We start from the raw sequence: 19,969 nt of genomic DNA on the forward strand, positions 1-19,969 counted from the left end.
CTTGCAGGTGTAAGTGTAAGGTGTAGTCTGTGTTAGTGTCGGGAATGAAAATGTAAAGAACAGATTGGGCGGATGTTTTGTATCCATTCAGTAATGATCACTTGAGTGGTATATCAAATGACTTACAATAATGTTTCGAGAATGTTTTCAAATTTAAATTGAAGAAAATATTTTCATTCTTCACAATCGCTCATAATTAGCTGAATTTACAACAGTGCAATATTGTTTGTTTTGGCACACAGTGTACTGGTAATTTGCCACAAGAAGATTTAAAGTAAAGTGGATAAAGGCAAAAAATTGTGCTTTTTATTTTCCTCTCCTGCATCAGCACATCATCCATGTGTGCCGTACTGTATCTGATTTACCTCGTTTTGAAGCCACTTACAGCACTGTTGACATCTAATGTGGAGCCTGGTAAACATATCTCAGGCTGTATCTACAGTATAGTTTTTAAGTGACTTGAATATTTGGCTCAAAACTAGTAGCAGTGACACAAATTATTTGTTGCCAAAAGAGCTTCGTAATAATAAGCTCATATATTATTGATGTGGCTCATGAACTTTGTTGTCATTTTCAGGTCCAGACTACGATGTCGATCGAGGAGCACTTTTCATCCAGCACAAGTTCGTTCTGCGTAATCAGAACTCGTCTAAAGTTATTTACCCGCACTTCACAACAGCTACCGACACATCAAATATTCAAGTGGTATTTCAGGTTGTGATGGACACCGTAATACGTGACAATCTGCACCAGGTTACGCTGCTCTAACTTACAAAGATCCAGTTGAGGGCAAAATTGCAGTTAGATTCCATATAGGTGGAGGAGACTAGTAGTCTTTTCTTGGAGGTTTGTCGAACATCTTCCTCGGTAAATTATTCCAATCGGTAATTCCTCTTCCTATGCAAACAAGTATTTCCCTCAGTTTGTCATCTTGAGTCTTTCCTTTTCTTAAAAATTGTGTTCAAGGTCATTCCACACCATCTCTCCACTGACAGCTCAGAACTTACTTCTTAGTGAAGCTGCTCGTCTCGGTGTTCCCAAGTCTTCCCAGCCCAGTCTTTCCAACACTTTTGTAATGCTACTCTTTTGTCGGAAATCACGCAGAACAAATTGTGCTGCTTTTCCAGTTTTTTAATCAAGTAATCGTGGAACCTTGCTCTATCATTGGGCATGTCTGCCGTATGAGCGACACACACAGAGATGAGATATCTACTAATTACGTGTTGATGTTACTAATAACTTTTATTCAACTTGGGACTGGTTTTGACACATAAAATGTCATCATCAGCCATAAAATAAAGACATAATAATCAAAACTAGTGTGCAAACATACTGAAATATGATCATTAAAAATTAGTAACATCAATACGTAATTAGTATTCAATAGGTGGAACCTATCTCTATGATCTCGGTCCAATACGGAAACATCAGTGAAGCTTATATCTTTGAGTAACAAGTTCGTTCCTCAGGCAGTGTCTTCGGTTGCTGAGTGCTGAACGACATCAAACTGTCTTGTCCTATCCTCATGCAATTGAATACATCAGTCATCACAAGTGCAAGCATAAATGAGAACAACAGCCGATGGCGATGAGAAATTATAAAGGTCCAGTATTAATCAGTAACTCTTCACCTACTCAGAGAAATGTAACCACCCATTCAGTCGCCATTATGTATAGTCCAATAGCCCTCATTTTCATCAGCAGTCTCTCATGATCTACCGTATTGCTGCTGATACAGTCTATTTGACATCCAGAATCAGAAATATGTCCACTATTTCTGTAGCTGGGATTGACAAATGTAGCCTGGATTGATTTTCGCGGCCAAAAAGATGCATAAAATGTGAACGTCGAAGTAATAATAACAATAGTAAAGATAATCATCACGATCATTCCGATACCAGTAATACGGTATTAACGGTATCACGCAAGTTATCAAAACACAAAGGAAGCAAGGATAAGGTTGGCTATATACATAAAATAAAATCGCAAATGAAATAAAAGATGCGGATAGGATACTCAAAGCTTAAAGGTCTAAATGACAACTAGAGACAGGAATAGTGTGGAAAGCGGACTTGGACCCTATGAGGCAGTAAGATCGTAGGATGTTGTAAGGAAAAGAACGTACTCGCCCATACCCATCGTATAAAATATAATTAGAAAAACAAAGAAAAGAACAGAAACCTATAGAAAACAGTTCGTGAAAAAGGAACAGAAATACAACTGCAACTTGAATCTTGAACAATCAACCAGATAGGATATAACAAACAATTTTCTGGATGGTCCATCATAGGACGACTACAAACTTTTCTCGTAATTTCTTTATACAGAGCTACTGGAGGCAACCTGACGGAAAATTAACACATTGCAACATTAAGGATAAAAGAAATTTTAAAACAAGAAAACCTCCAAACAAAAGGTGGCCTCGTGTAACACAGAGGCATAAATGAAATAGCCCAAACTAAGATCCGAGGTGATTCCCTGGCAGGATAAGAACATTTACATTTCGCAAAATTTAAGAAGAAAGGCCGAAACACACGAAAGTTAAATTTAGAAAGAAAAAAAACAAAATCACATATTACAAAATTTTAAGATAATTAAACGTGCTTACCTTAGGGTAGGTTGGCCCCGTAGGCCTGGACCGCGCGCACCGCGCGTCCGACCCCTTCCCAGATCGAAAACGAAAAGATGACAAGAAAACGGTAGCACACGCGTACCTCACATCATACCGGAAATCGTTCGATATCAAACCGCCAATCGGAAAACACCTACATGTTAAACCAATTACAACACTTCTAATTACAACCAATTACAAAAACCCTAACCTTATATGGGCATCAAGCAAACGACAAGCCATGAAGAAATTGCTGGCGCAACAATTGAACCATCAATTTCTTACACGTGTCGGTATAGGGAGTTCATTTTAAACTGGACCAAAATTTTAAAACATAAAATCAGCAAGACCAAATTATACAATCTTCAAGTTTTCTAGTTATCACTGGAATAATTGAAACAATCAAATAAATGTCTTAAATATCTTGAGGCATTTTTTTAAAAAGTTCTTTAACAGTCTTATTCAATAATCTTTTGGCCTAGGAAAAAAAAAAAAAGAACATAACTTTCTTGGGATACACAAAACATAACACATTTTTCCTTCAAATGTCCAAACAGTTTGTTTCTAAATAATTTTCTTTCAAAATAATTTTCGAATAGTCTTTACCTAGAAAGAAAAACAATTTCTCGAAATACACAAAACATTTTCACCGAGAAAACAAAATAAAATTACAATTTCTTGAAATTACAATTTCTTGATGTATAGAAAACACTCTTGAGATCACTATCCAATAGTTCTATTCCTCCAGAATAAAAACTTCAATGTTTTCTTGCAGCTCAGGTACCATGTCACCTACTACGGGTTACAATTTCCAAAACCCAAACTGCCTTCCACATGCAACATGTGCCAAGTTGGAGCTCCTGTGTCTGTGAGAACCTGATCTAAACCTGGAATTGTGCAGGGTACATAATGAGTAGAATGAACATTCCAGCTTTTCGTAGGAGGATTGTAATCCTGCAGTTTTGCTGTGTATTTTTTAAATTCTGCATTCAAGTGCTTCTCCCTGAACGCATGAAGTGTGATAGATTATAGAAGGGATTGGATTGGTAGTTTTGATCACATTTCATGATTTGTACCATAAATGCAGGAGCTGTGGAAGTGTGTTGATGACAAGGGAGGTCAAGTGTTTCATTTCCTTTTCACACGTTATTCTCATCACATTTTCCTCATCATTTTGATGGATTTCTCACCTATTTTCCTTCTTGATATGGGCTGGTAATCATTCGGTTTTTGACCTTATAAAAACAGTCACCGTGTAATTTTTTATCATAAAAATGTAGGAGGCATAAATAATGCCAACTTATGTTCTCAACTGCTTTTATTTCTGGATATATTTTCTGAATTTAGATTAATAAAATTATTATTATTAAGACTGGAAATAGTTAAGTACAACATTTATATTGTGCACTCTCTGGATATTGCAAAGATAAAAACAATTATGAGGCAATACAGTTACCACTAGACCTAATTTTTGCCATTAGATAGTTAATGAAAAAGTACTGGGGAAAAAAGGAAAGATCTGATAGTAGTGTTCCAATGTATAGAAAAAACTTATGACAGTGTTCCAAGGTGCAAACTATGGGAAAGTCTGCATAAACTAGGGGCTCCAAGTTCTCTAATTCGTAAGATCCAATTTCTATATGAAAATTGTTAAAGTAGTGTACAAATAGGGAATGGTAGATCTGAATGGTTCCAAACAAAGAGAGGAATATAACAAGGCAGTGCACTATCTCCACTACTTTTCCTTGCACTCATGGATGTAATTATTAAAGAAATTAAAGCTGTGGAACCTGGAGATTCGAATGCATTAGTGTTTGCAGATGATGATGCCATTTGCGGAGAAACAGAGCAAAAAGTCCAAAGGAAATTAGATTGCTGGGTCAACAAATTTAAGGAATATAAATTAACTGTAAGAAGAAAACAGTAGCAATGAAATTGAGTAGAACACCCAGCGAATGTGACCGCAAACTTAATGGAGAGAGAATTGAATGTGTAGAAAGCTTCAGTTAGGTATCTTGCAAGTAGAACCAGGGGAGTGCTAAATTGGAAATCCAGAACAGATTCCACGTTCTTCTATCAGGTACGAAATCTAGTGTGGGACAAAACAGTTTAAGTGACCTGTACGATGGAAGAAATGGTTTGGGCATGTGCAAAGGATGGAAGAGACTAGAATCCCCAGACAATACTTGGAAATGGCAGTACTTGGAAGGAGACCTGTTGTACGTCCCAGAAGAAAGTGGCTGGACCAAATAAATGCAGACCTTATCGAGAAAGGAACAACACTGCAGGATGTGAAAGAAGAGGAACTCTATAATGACAGGAACCGATGGAGGCTTATTGTCCACAAAAGTGCTACCCAGCCCGCTAGAAGGATACCCAGATGATGATGACAGTTGCCATCTTGACTAGCATCCTTTTCATATAATTTGTCATTCAGTATTGTTTTATTTGTCACTGCTCTGTTCTGAGCAACATTGAGTAATCTCATCAGTGGTTACAAGATCAGCTGATTAGGTTAAGACCAGAACTATCTGTGCTTCTATAACTGTAATAGCAGTATTGAGGAACAATACAAGAAACCACCTCGTTTTTTCTTCCAAGAGATCTCATGGCCATCAGTTGATCCATTGTCACCGAGCTCGATAGCTGCAGTCGCATAAGTGCGGTTCGGGAGATAGTGGGTTTGAGCCCCACTCTCGGCAGCCCTGAAGATGGTTTTCTGTGGTTTCCCATTTTCACACCAGGCAAATGCTGGGCCGCTTCCTTCCCACTTCTAGGCCTTCCCAGTCCCATCGTCGCCATAAGACCTAACTATGTCGGTGCGACGTAAAACAACTTGCAAAAAAAATAAAAAAGAGATCCATTGTCACTTAGTGCATTGAGTCATTTTGAAATGTGGACTGGTAAACCAGCTACAAGATATGAAGCTTCCTTGTTACCTGCAAAAACAAATGCCATTTTCTCTCTGAGGAGAGTAATGTGATCTCTGGAAATTATAGTAATAGTTGAAGGGGATTTCAGTGCCAGAATTGGTGACACCGCTAGAAAGATCATGGTCGTTGTAAAGGTGACCATCTATTACAGTTGTGTGTAACTGGTGATCCTGTTTGGATAGACTGTATATTAATGAAATGATAGTGAAAATGCTCGATATTAAACTGCAAAACCTATCCTGGAGCTCATCTGACCTCTTCGCCCAGTTATGTCTTAAAAGTAAGAGTATGTGCCATGTTGATACGGATTCTGTTACGAAAAAATCTGGCCAAAATCGCAAAAGAGTTCCATACATGGAGTCTGCTACTTTAGAAAAACTCTGAAGCTGCTAAGACTGAAGAGAACAGAATGAAATACAAAGTGGACGTGGGATGTGAAGAGTGGGAAATGATCAAGTCACAGCTGTTCTCTGATTCTCCATCTGGTGAGATGATCTGCAGCGACCTCGGGACCAGCTCCTGCCAGGTCGGGGTGCTCTTTAATTAATTATTTATTTAGCTTTTGGAATCGCATTGCACAAATACACTGAGTCACAAACATACATCTAGATTTGTGATGTATTTGACAGCCGTATCAGTTGCGAAGAGGAACTCCGCCATGGCCACATGCCGTTCAGCACCACAATCACAGCGCGAGGAGAATGTCATTTATATAGGGAATCGGCGCATCTTCCACATCTTATTCCAGTCCAGTCTTCTTTTTCTTATACTGTTCTCGACAGAGCCCATCCATCTTACTCTGGGCCAGGCAAGTTGGCCGTGCATCCGGGAGATAGTGGGTTCGAACTCCACTGTCGGCAGCCCTGAAGATGGTTTTCCGTGGTTTCCCATTTTCACACCAGGCAAATGCTCTACCTTAATTAAGGCCATGGCCTCTTGCTTCCCAATCCTAGGCCTTTCCTATCCCATCGTCGGCATAAGACCTATCTGTGTCAGTGCGACGTAAAGCCAATTTTTTAAAAATAATTTTAAAAATTTGTTTTGGTATTCTCCTCTCTTCCATCCTCATAACATGTCCACACCATCTCAGTTTATTATTTTCCATCCTATCACTCAGTTTTCCTACCCCTATCTCTTTTCTGACCTCAACATTTCGACTCTGTCTCTCCTTGCCTTCCCTACCATACTCCTCTCACTGGCCTGAATTTTACTGCCATCTCTTGCTGTCATTGTCCATTGCATATCTTAATATAGATATCTGTTTACATTTCATAGGAACTTCTCTGTTCTACACCAAGTTCCTCACACTCAGGTAGAACGTATTTCTCACATGTACCATTCTACTCATTTCCTTATCTTACAAATATTTAATCTATTATTAGAGAAGAGATGCTGCTCTAAGGAGCCAAGACTGGTACATCCAGCGTCAAATTAAGCAAAAAAATATACTTATTTCATTGAAGGTCATGAAGGAAAAACCGCATTTCATGCCAAGATAAGTCAAAACTTGAGATGTTACTCAGGGAGCCTGCTCAAAGGACGACAGGTTTTTGTACCTCATCACTACAAAAGGCGAGTGTAATTAACTTTTACCTATAGATTTGTTTTCCTAAACCACTAATCTGATATCAGATTTGTTGTCAGCCTGCTCTGCATTTCGGCCTTCACCCTGGTTAAACATCGCACCGTCAGAAATGTTGGCACAGAAGGAGCGGTTGTCATAGAGTCAGTGAATAATGGTTTGCAGCAGTCATCCACAAGGTTACCTCTAAGCTATACAGCATAAGTAACACCTGCTTTCAGAACATGCAGCCTTTAATGTGAGCATGTTCTTTGGTAATTGACGGTAATGGCCAACATCACCATACAACATGTTGCCGGTAGAATAATTGTCACTCCCTTCTCAGAACCAGTAGCGTTCTTGGTCAGCATTGCCGATCTGTGAGAGGAGTGGAAAATTCTAAATTCCCATGGAGGGAATTAGATATTTTTCACCAATAGAGCATGTCAAAAATGTCAAAAACATATCAGATGTAAGGCTTTTCAGGCGTTTGCTCTATTAACCAGCTCACCTGCATACACCCCAGTGTCAGACCTAAGACAAAACGCTGGTTAATAGAGCAAACGCCTGAAAAGCCTTACATCTGATATGTTTTTGACATCTGTGAGAGGAGTACGAGTTCTGCTGCCTTAACCCAATCCCTTCAGGTTTAATGCTCCTGCACGCTGACTTAGAAATCAGATTTAAATCGTCCTCAACACGATAAGCCACCCGGTCAGATCTACCACGCATCGGTCTGAAATAAATGCCATAAATAGAACAGCAACTAGAATTTTCATGCGCTGTTTTCAGTGAAGCATAAAAAAAATATACTCGTTAACAATGATGTTAGAACGAAAAATTTTTGAAGTAAATCGCAAAACAGTCAGGTATATGTAGAGGCACTTCACACTACTCAGTGTCTCTCGAAATATTGGGATCTCAGGACATTTATCTTTGCTCCAATATAACTGGATGCGAGGCTTACGAACCTACGACATCAGAATGCACAGGACAAAGCAGGTCTTAATTTCATCCTCATTAGTGTCAAACCACTTGTCGCCGTCTTCTTCTTGTTACATAGCGTAAATATTTGTTTCCCGCACAATGTGGGAAATGACTGGTGTATAACTCCAAGAATAGACAACTCCGATACAGAATTATCTAAATATTTGTCTCTCAGTCCTCCTGATACCCCTGGAGAACCTGGTTGGTTATCTCTATTATTAACCCACACCCAGTTGCTGTTTTGGTTTCGCACACGGGGCTTTACTGTCACTCGTATCAGATGAAATATCACTTTCACTTCAAATCTCTTCTTCGGTCGCCATCACTGTCTTCCGATTAACTCAGCAATAGCACTGCTGTCACTTGCCCTGAGTCGTGGCCAGAGGCTACAATTAGGTAATAAATGACAGTGCAAGTTCTTAGAAGGAGAGCTGAAAACATGCCACATTCCTGTTCTATTCATAGAAGTTCGCAAAAGGGATGATCAAAATATAAGTTGGATACTGTAAGTACAGGCCGTTGAAGCATCAGTGGCAAAATACGACTCGGTGCAGCACGTCAGATTGTGTAACTTTATCAGTGTAGGCAGTGACACTTTTAGTTGTTCTGCAATGCTTCCTCAGCATATGAGAACTAATGCTTCTTAATTCCACTCTTGTTTTTCACGGCCCACTGCTCTGTTATCGTTTCCTTCCACGAATTTCAACACGTTTAGCTTGAATGATGCTGTGTACAGGCTCAAGCCATGCACGGCAGTGGTCGTATGGCTGTTAATGAGGGGAAACATTTATGTGCCAAACCACCCCCTATACTATCCCCCAAAAAAATCAATACGATGATATTACACCGAAAGTGACACATACATCAGGAATATTTGAGGCGTGGACCCCGGTTAGGAAAGGCCGAGACATAGCCCTGAGCTGGAAATGACCCTCGTTATCGGTGAACAAGGGGTAAAAACTACAACTACCAGCAATGAAAAACAGAATTAATTACAATTAGGGTTTATTAATAAGATTGAAATCAAATATTATACAAGAAAAGAACCCATAATTGAAAATAAAAAGAATGTAACGGTAATGAACAAGAACGTACCTTTCAGAAATGAATATCTCCATATCAAGGCGTGAGTGCAAGATTACACTTATTTCAATACTCAATCACACATATTAACAAGCTCACCGCCTTCCAAGAACACCTTCATTACATCATAGGGCAGCGTAATTACCATTCTCGCGTCTCAATTTAGGTCGCCCCTTTTATGAGAAGCTTTTGCATTCATAGCACGTCTCTACTTACTCCATTATGCAATCAACAATCTCAATAGCTCGTCAACAATCTGCGCAGCACGGAGAACAAAAGGCAGATAAAAGAATGGAGATATCGGTACGAGACTGTGATAAACATCCCTGGACCAATCAAAAATGATGGATCAAAGAATACTACAGGCATGCGCAAAACGGAATACACGCAGCAAACATGGCGGCCACTCGGGCGAGCACACGCCACGGGACGAAAAATAGATAAACAAATCTGTACCGAGAACAATATAGGGCACAGATATAAACAAAGCAATAAATCAGGTCGACCGACATATCACCTTTTCTCTCCCCTCACTCATTAACACACACACATCCAGCATTCACACGCACACATGAGGTTATCGGGAAATAAAACAGCGAACGGCCGTTCAGATAACAAAGTCAAATACGATTCATAAATTACGACCCACATGGTCATCACCAACAGGTCTCTCATATTTCAAGTATCAGCGTGCACCGTGCAATTAATTTTTTACGGCCGGGGTGGTTGAATACTTTATTCAAATCCATCAGTATTGTGCACCTCGTGCGACCTGAATGTAGCTTCGAGTTGTGACGAAGGGCTTATTATTGGGATGACGAAGTATAAAAGCACGCAGTGCACCAAAATGTAGCCACACAGAGACCCACTTGCCAGCATCACAAGATCGCAAACAGACACACCCACACAAACCATGTAATATAACGGAGTAGAAAAGATGTATGTCAACCAACTGTGAAAGTAAGCAATGAATCATCGCAAAACCAAAGATTTAAAACAAACCAGCATACCTGTAATTATCAGTAGTTTAAATTAAAAGAAAAATGCATGTACATCCAAAGCTTGAAGACATTAAATGAATATTTATGACACAAAAATGCCACCTCGATCATCGTGGCTCCCGTTGTTGTTATCTGCCACATACACGACGACAAGATGAGCTTCAAAGAGAAAAACGTTACCCCTTTTGTAAAATGAACGATCTCCCAGTTTTACCACTGAGGGTGCTGCCCTCTGCTGGACATTACAAGAGATACATAAGTTATTGGGAAATGAGGCTGATAGAAAGCATTTGCATAGAGAAATGTCACCTATGTGAACATGCCACAGGCATGTTTCATGTTTCAGTCAAAATTTACGGGTGCAGCTGATATTCGAGTAACTACAGTGCTTTGACATTTATACCGTTACACAAAAAGGTATCCATGTTGGATTGTCTAGTGACTAGTGCCATTTATCCAGAGAGAGATTCCTTTGTTCAAGGTCAAGCACAAGAGACAACTCATTGAGAACTCATCAATGCTGATTTGACTGTATTCATTGGTGCACTTTGATAAAAAGCTTATATGAAAACTTCACCGCCCAAGTGAAGTTGGGTTGTGGCTTGTTAGCGACAGAGGAAGGAGGCTGAACTGTTGCAACAGTGAAAGTGATTGCTGTTGATAGAGAAAAGCAGCTCCATATGTTAACAAATCTGTTTATTTTGGCTCCTTACTGAGAAATACTGGCAGCTGCGAGGAGCTTGGAAGGGGAATTTCTCTTGAAAAGTTGCTATGGACTAGCATGACTGAGCAGCCAGTAAAAGATACAAATGTCTGATTCATGTCTTGCTATTTTCAGTCTTTTTTCTATGGAAGCAGACAGCGAGGATGTTACAAATTCTTTGGACAGAGAGAAGACTTTCAACTCTTATTAGACATGTTGTAAGAAGAGAAACACTAGTCGTCCAAGCAAAAGTAAAGAGCTCCCACACAAGTCCGTACATTATGAGAAGTAACTTAGGAGCTGGTAGTTTTGAAATTAAAATTCACTTCCAGGTTCAATGACAAGAAGTTAGCATGGCTGCCAGATCCAGTAGCACCACATTGCAAGTATCTTTAATGCAGCTCTTGGGGCACAATGTTATACAATGAAAAAAATCTATGCCCCTGTTGAAAATTTCTCAGATTTGAACAAACTACGATGTTGGTACTCGTAAACTGATTTATTGATGACCAGAGTTTTACTACCAATTTTTATTGTATACTAGCAAATATACCCGTGCTTTGCTATGGTATTCTACACTGTATACAGATTTCTACGTAAATTACTGTACACACGAGTAATTTTTTTAAAATTGCATGTCTCTGAACGTTATCCGAAAAACACCACGGGGAGGTCCTCATACGTTGTTTCTAGTGTAACATGTGTGTTGGAGAGTTTTGATGATAATGGCAGGCCATGCTTCCTAATGCCATTCACAGTAGAGTTCAGAAGTTTCTACCATAATGGCAAGCTCACTTGCCTACTGCCATTCACAGTAAAGTTGGGCAGTTTTCATTATAATGACAGGCCCCCTTTCTTAATGCCAGTCACAGTCAAGTTGGGGAGTTTTCATTATAATGGCAGGCACGCTTGCCTTCTGCCAGTCACAATTCAGATTGGGAGTTTTTATAATAGTGGCAGGCCTCCTTGCTAGTCACAGTCGAGTTAGGGTGCTTTCATTATATCAGGCCCCCTTGCATACTATCAGTTACAATCAAATTGGGGTGTCTTCATTATAATGAGAGGCACACTTTCCTATTGCCAGTCACGGTCAAGCTGGGGAGTACTCATAACGGCAGGTCATCTTTTCTACTGCCAGTCCCATTCGAGTTGGGGAGTTTTGATTATTGTAACAGGTCACTGTGCCTACTACCAGTCACAATCTAGTGGTGGTTACCCTTGCCTACCGTTAGATACAATCGGGTAGGCTCTCTCGTCTATTGCCAGTCGCAGGGGAGTTGGGGAGTTTGCATTATAATGGCAAACTACTGACAGCCACTATCAATTTCTAGATCGCTACAGATCGACTTCAATGTATATATACTGAGTGTGTATCTGCATCTTTATCATTGCAGACCTTCATTTCAAGATTACTGCTAAACTGTACAAATGGATTGTGCCACGTGAGGCTATTTTTAGTGGTCTACATGGTTGGTGCTATGGCATGTTCTTGTATCTCCCCTATTTGTGTGTTAGATTGAGTTGGAATCCTTGAAGAGGGTGAAATTTGGGTACAGTTTACACATATTGCTTTATTTTATGCATACTTACGTGGCAGCTAGAATTATTAAATTTGGCTCACATATGGCCGCTGTTTGGGCATGCCGAATTTGATGATTCTATTTTTTTCTATAAGTGTGACAAACTATAAAATATACATGTAAAAATTACAAACTTTACGTACAGTGGAGAAATGCAGCTCTATCAAACGTATAAGGCAGGGCCTCTCAAACGCCCAAAATCTCACGCGTGCAGCTCGAGGCGCAAGACCTCCGTGCACTGTGCATCGGTGTCGCTCGGCATGACTCGGATCAACGCTTCGTCTCTGGGCTACTCGGCTAAGCTCGGCTCTACTCGGCTATACTCGGTTCAACTTAGCGCGGATTTGGAGGGCTACGGCGCAAGTGGGGCAGAGGGAGACAGGCGGAGAGAGCGAGACAGGCGTGTGGGAAGAGAGAGTAAGCGCTATTGCTCCAAATCGAGGAGTGGGGGGTCTGCACTCTGGTCAACCAAGCGAAGTCGTCTTTTGCACCGTGCACAGTGCATGCACCACGCACATGCACCCTGAGAGGCCCTGGTATAAGGGATCGAAATACAACAAGAAGTCGTAGGACCAAAGTTGTAGGTCACTCCAAATTGGGCGGCGATTGTTTTATCCGCTTTGTGACATGACTTACCGTTTAGCCACCTGGAAGTGTTCTTCTGCACCGTCATTAAAATTGCCTCCATATTTCAATATTTTTTGGGGGTAAAAAGTAAAACATTTGAACATCTTGGAATTTTTACGTTGGTTACAGACTAAAAGCTATAATTTTGCAAAATTTCAATTTCCTAGCTTGTGTGGCAGATTGTGTCCACCATTTTGATTTGCGGTTGGGGGTAAAAATGAGGACTTTCAGAAAACTGTTAGGCCCACAAAAACTGTCGGTCATCGCTTTGGAAAAATATACCCAACTGGTTGCATTCTTATGCTGAGCCCATAATTTCAAAACCGGTTGTGGTATGTGAAGAGGTGTTGCTCGTGTTGGTACATACATGAACTCTTGCGGCACAAAAAATCGGGCTCCTCGGTGTCTGCGGAAATCTTGGGACATTATTAAAGGCAGCCTCAGACACTGAAGATTTTCAATAACGTTCTCTCTGCAAGCTGAACATGGCCTGTGAGCATTGTTCCCCAAAATTCTTTCTAAATCTGACCACATTCAAACCAGCCTCACACTCAGACACCCTAGAAGTGGACTGGTGTTTGTAGGCTTTGAACAAAGATTTTCCAAGAGCAGCTCTTATTTTATTTGCCATAGAAAGAGGCACCAACTCTCAAAAGTGTTGCAACCTACCTACTGACTTTAAATAAGTTCCAGTTAACGCTACATTATGCAAAGGTAGAAATGCACGAAAGAAATAGTGCACGGTATCACTCAAAGGAAAGAGAATCCAGGTTTTGGGATTAGCTCTCGCATACTATGGAGAAATTAAGGAAGAAAATAAGACAGGTAAGAAAGCCGACATTAATTGAATATGGGATAATAACTGAGGACAGCCGGACAGGACAAGTATGTAAATACCAAGTGGATGTATTGTAAAAATGAAATATCCCTCGCTAAATTCTGATGATACGAGTTAAGGATTTAAGAAAGCGATAACAGAGGAGAAATTTACGAGCAGAGATTCTTAGGTTTTCAGAGAAGATGATGACTTATGATGTTATTACTTAAGCCTAAAGAGGGAAGGCAGAAATTAAGACATAAGTAGGAGAAATACAGTAAAAATTATACCAAATACCAGAAAACCCCGTATGGTGTGAAATAATGGGCCACTCTCTGTGGTACTGTTGAAATGGCAGCTTGACGTCTCTCTACCCAACGAACAGCCACGAATTTACAGGAATAATTACGAAAATGTCGGTCTGTCACTCATTACAGAAGTCATTTCCTCCATCATTAGGTAGTAAGAAAAATGAAGGGACGTTTCACATATAGTTATATCATCTCCCAGTCTGTTCCATGATGCATATCGAAACCTGATTCTGCTCTCTAAATACGAAGTTTGGCGGAGATTTATCCGGCCGTTTCACCCCGACGGTGAATGGTTGAGATTTCCCGAAACATGTATGGTTTAATAAATAATGTTTCTTTCATTTAATGAGTGTATTGATCAAGGCGGATTTAAATAAACTATTATAAATAGTTATATTGTACATTCAGACCAGTCAATACGGACCAAACACAATATTAACCTATCATGGTTAAGTTTATTAACAGGTAGAACGGACACGCGACCTAAAAACTACTGAGTTGGCCTGAAATGGATAAATATCTGAAAAATGTGCATAATGGATGTACTTTTTCCCCCAATTTTTATAACAGAAGTCTTTAATGCAAGGAACCGAGCATTTTTTGTCGGGAGATGGTTTGCCGTTTTCACACGAGGCTGTACCTTAAGGCTGCGACCGCTAGCAAAAAAATTGTCTGCGAGGATAAATCTGTAACAAGATATTAGATGTATTAAAAAATGCACCGGCTCAAATGTGAAATAATCAATAGCAATATAGCAGACAAGTAGCGATGTTTAACTTGCGTAACAAAACACACATAGTATAACGTATACAGCAGTTATTATTGGTGAAACATTACCAACATGTTATTGTTATGATTACGATAAAACTTGCTGTGTCACTTGAATATTTCAACTTATTTTCTTTCATCGCAAAAACATGAATATAGCCAACTACTGTACTGGGTTTTAATACTTGTTAGCCATTGTGTGCATTGAAAAGGACCAATCATGTTTAGAGTTTTAATGCATCGTTGTGTAAAAAGTTCCATTTGAACATGACTACTCCAGCCCACTTCTCCACTACACAACCAGGTCTGCAACTAGATTCAGACAATTTTTATTGAAAATGAAATGCAGAGAGAATTTTTTCCTCCTCCCCAGAATGCTTCCATTATGCGAATACTTGTTCCTCTCCCTCACACAAGTCTGCTTGTAGGTGCGTGTGAACCCTCTTAAGTTTCGTGTTCTGTGATTTAGTTCTTCGTACTGTATTTGAAACCAACTTGCCTACTTGACACACACTAAAATAAAATGTTCTGTGGTATTCTTGACCACGCTTCGTTATAACAGTTGTGAAATGTGGCACTGTTCATTTTGTCGTAGCCTGATCTAGATGACTCGTGTGATCGGTAACTAAACTCACAAGCTGTAGAATGCATAAAATTTTAAAAGTTTCTCCATGCATTGGTCCTTAGTTATCATCACCATCACTACCGTATTGCATTAGTAAGTGCTAATTTTTCGTTCTGAGAATGGAGACCTGTATTTTTAGCAGCGAGAATTCAAATTCATCTCCATCTTTATCCTGGACACATCTTAGTTTATTGCCACTGTTTTGCTGCTCTTTGGTTCAACATCACTTCCCATGATTTGGCTAATATGAAGCTTAAGATTTAACTTTTTAGGAAAGACACTATTTTATTGGTCATTGAATCAAGGCAGTGACATTCAGTGGAAAGTATACTACCGTATTTCTCCAGATCCAAGACTACCCTGAATACAAGATGACCCCCACTTTTTCCTTCAAAAACAAAAGATTAATCGGGCTTTAAAAATGCTTTGTAAAATCATATGAATACCTTTCTTGTACATTACACATTTTTAGACTATATTTGTCTTCGTGCCAGCGCTGAACATTGTCTTAAGTTATACCGTATTTTCTTGTGCCTTCAAAATTATTCTTCATTTCCGCAAGTTCAGTAACCTTCAACTTAAAATTGCCATCATAATATCAAGGAGACCCGTTAAAAATTTGCCGGCAATACCTGTTCCATGTGTCTCTACAATTCGATTATCCATCATGAAAATATTCCTGCTGTTTATAAAACTAAGTGTTAGGTACAGTAGCCGTGGTCTTTCTATGAATTAGAAGGCTCGCATTCTGCGGATTTGAGAAACCTTATTGTACAGGCTCAGAGAACACAGAGGCGTTGATGGGGGTGAAGGGAAGCTGCCAGTGGTGTTCACAAATGTAAGACAACCCTTGATTTTTCACACGAAATTCTTAGAAAAAAACCGTCGTCTTGGATTCAGAGAAATACGGTACGTCACTCTTTCCCCTGATTACTTTTTTTTTTTTTAAGGAAATGAATACAGTACTATTTTAATGAAGAAAATGTGAGTTTTACAATCTGCATTCCACTGTCCTTCGAAATAGGAGGTTGGCTAACAGCTTCTTTGTTTACATGGTTAGAAACTCTGACAGTTCCTTGACCTCTTTATGACTGTTCATGTTCATTGCCATATGTAGTTAATAGGATGCTTTTCTGAAGGAGGCTGTTTGGTGATGGAAATGTCAATTATAAATGTACCTGAAGTTCACCAGAGAAGACTGGTCATTATTCTGAGCAAGATGGGATAATTGCCATGACAGGGTAGCGATACAAAAGGAGACTCTTTTTCTTTAAATAAAGAGGTTCCCTCCTCATTGATCCCTGTTCTTGTGCACCCCCCTGACGAGCTAGTGTGGGTGAACAGAACAAACTCCAGTAGTGAGTGATACAGAGGCTTCGTTGTAAATTATTTTTATAAACTGAGCTCATTTATGTGAGGCATCTGCTCCAGAACTGGGACAAGAGTCTCCTTTTATGTTGCTGGTCTTACCAGTGAGCTTGCTAGATTAACTAGTCTTCACTGGTGCTACAAGATTTGTCTTCATACAATATTTATAAAATGTATTTATTTATGAAATGTTTTTGCTGGATGCAGAATACTTGTTAAGTTTAGTTCCTTATTTTATGATACATGTTGAAGATCTCAAATTTGTATGTGTGTGTAATTTATTAAAAGTGTATGAACAACTTACCTTTCTTTCTTTCTTTCTTTCTTTCTTTCTCCTGTGATTCCACCAGTCATATCCTGAGAGACGAGAGATGTTGTGAGGCCCCCTTTGACCTCTCACTTTATGTATTTAGTGTATGATGTGATAGAAAAAGCTTCATTAGATGCAGGTTGATGACCTTGACCAGTTCCTATTTGATCCATTGTTGTCTGGGTAGGTGGAAACCAGTTGCGTGAACAATTTTGTGATGTAAAAAAGAAGTACATTCTTTCCAGTGACATTTCCTGCTAATTGAGATGCTGATGCACCATGTTGGTTGCCTATTTCTGCATGGATTGGTAAGTCTTCAGTAGAGATTCTGATTTTAGTGATACTGGTTAGCGTGTATGTTCTACGCAGCAACATGCAACATAGTACGCTACACGGAGTTGTGTAATGTCTCAATCAACTGGACAGATAAGGTGGTGCTTTGGTCTTTCATTCACATTGACTGGCATACACAGGATGTGCTCAGACTTCCAGTGCTCATGTCTCCAAAGGGTGTCAACAGAGATGACACTAATGCACAAGCGAAGGAGGTATAGAAGTCTTCCTCAAATTGCAGACTTTGGGAGAAATGAAGTTTGACTTGTAATTAGTTTGTAATCATTCTGATTAATTTAACTTGTCCCAAGCTAGTTATGTCGGCAACATCGCCTACTTAACGTTTTCATCATTCGAGATTGGTGAAAAATAATAATTGTCATGAACATAATTTAAACAGCTCTAACAAAGTTAGCTTAGGTCAGTGTTTTGTGCCATCATTTGCATTTCTTCTCAGTTGTAAGACTGCCATGACATGTTGCAATATGTGCAGGCTGCTAAATTTTATTGGAAAATAACAAGGATATCAGACTTTACCATCGCAGTGTGTACTGCTAAGGAGAGGTGTAAAGGAAGACTCCTCCAGAAGTGGAATAGCTTATGCGATACGGTGCCCCACCAATGGTTCTACTGTATGTATGCTTTCTAGTTTTTTTCTGCTGTACTACAGGATGAAAAATGATTTTACACGTTGTTATCCAGCTCAGCTGTATGAGCAAGCATCAGCCCACGAGTTGAGCCCGAGCCTACCCACTTCCCTCCTTTTCTTTTTTTACAATTAGTTTAATTTCACACAAGAATAATGGCTGAGAAGGTTCATCATGCCAAACACACAATGCCTCGTAATCTGCAGGCCTTCAGGCTCAACAGTGTTCCCCTGGCAGGCTATGCCCCTTTGGGACTGTTCGCCGTGGAGTTTGGTTTAACGTTGCTAACACTTAGGTCTTTTGCTGATGATGGGACTGGGAAGGATGAGGCTGTGGCCTTACAATCCCAGGACTTGCCTGTCTGAAAATTAAAAACCATGGAAAACCATCTTCAGGTCTGCCAGTGGTGGGGTTTAAACCCCACATCTCTCTTGCGCAAGCTCACAGCTATGCGACCCAAAACTTATAGCCAGCTCACTCACTTCTGAGCCTTCTATTTATGACAAATAGGAAATATCCTACATACACACATAGCATACATTATCATTATAGACTGTTATGCCTTTCAGCGTTCAGTCTGCAAGCCTCTGTGAATTTACTAAACGTCGTCACAATCCTCGACTTGCAACTAGTGTTGTGGCCTCATTTAGTTCTATACCTCTTATCTTTAAATCGTTAGAAACCGAGTCTAACCATCGTCGTCTTGGTCTCCCTCTACTTCTCTTACCCTCCATAGCAGAGTCCATTATTCTCCTAGGTAACCTATCCTCTTCCATTCGCCTCACATGACCCCACCACCGAAGCCGGTTTATGCGTACAGCTTCATCCATGAAGTTCATTCCTAAATTAGCCTTTATCTCCTCATTCCGAGTACCCTCCTGGCATTGTTCCAACCTGTTTGTACCAGCAATCATTCTTGCTACTTTCATGTCTGTTAGTTCTAACTTATGAATAAGATATCCTGAGTCGACCCAGCTTTCGTGCCCGTAAAGCAAGGTTGGTCTGAAAACAGACCGATGTAAAGATACTTTCGTTTGGGAGCTGACTTCCTTCTTACAGAATACTGCTGATCGCAACTGCGAGCTCACTGCATTAGCTTTACTACACCTTGATTCAATCTCACGTACTATATTACCATCCTGGGAGAACACACAACCAAAATACTTGAAATTATCAACCTGTTCTAGCTTTGTATCACTAATCTGACATTCAGTTCTGTTGAATTTCTTACCTACCGACATCTAAGGAGTCCCTCGCCTGTCAAATGGGAGTGGGACTCCATTACTCCCATAGGTCCGAGGCTTGCGTAAAATGTTCTGAGCTTGGTAATCTCATGAAGCAGGATGCTACCCTACTTGCACATAGTCCAAGTGAGGATCTCTCCTCTAACGGGTTATGGACCACCGGTGAATTGTATAGTCCTAGCCGCCTGAGCACAAGGAGGGCCATGACTCAGAATATGTCCGAGATGCCCACTCCCATTCCATAGCAACTGGTATCCCGACTCTCAGGACCACTTACTAGGCCACTCGGCCGTTGCCCATGGTTCACGAACTAGGACGTGACTACAGTAACCCACAAACATGAACCATTATCCTAGGAGGAAAAAATACAATGTGATCCAAGTCTATGCCCACAGGTTGGATGCTCAAAAGAGGAAAAGGCCAACTTCCTTAATAACTTGGAAGAACACACCGAGTGCAAA

General features: G+C 40.0%; 1 protein-coding gene and 1 long non-coding RNA gene across 2 annotated transcripts in view; both read left to right on the top strand.

The window, feature by feature from the left end:
• The window catches only part of LOC136876035 (guanine nucleotide-binding protein G(o) subunit alpha), a 108,778-nt gene extending 105,854 nt beyond the window's left edge, over positions 1-2,924 (top strand). The window contains exon 8 of the mRNA XM_067149646.2: positions 578-2,924. Coding sequence (XP_067005747.1) covers positions 578-768 — 191 coding nt within the window. The 3' untranslated portion in view covers positions 769-2,924. The remainder of the gene's footprint in view (positions 1-577) is intronic.
• A 7,569-nt stretch (positions 2,925-10,493) lies between these two features.
• LOC137501268 (uncharacterized) lies at positions 10,494-17,275 on the top strand. The gene is made up of 3 exons (XR_011018448.1): positions 10,494-12,634; positions 13,002-14,498; positions 14,679-17,275. It is a non-coding gene; the product is annotated as an uncharacterized lncRNA (long non-coding RNA).
• The last annotated feature ends 2,694 nt before the right edge of the window (positions 17,276-19,969 follow it).

This window comes from Anabrus simplex, chromosome 6 (genome assembly GCF_040414725.1).
Source record: "Anabrus simplex isolate iqAnaSimp1 chromosome 6, ASM4041472v1, whole genome shotgun sequence".
Classification (NCBI taxonomy): domain Eukaryota; kingdom Metazoa; phylum Arthropoda; class Insecta; order Orthoptera; family Tettigoniidae; genus Anabrus; species Anabrus simplex.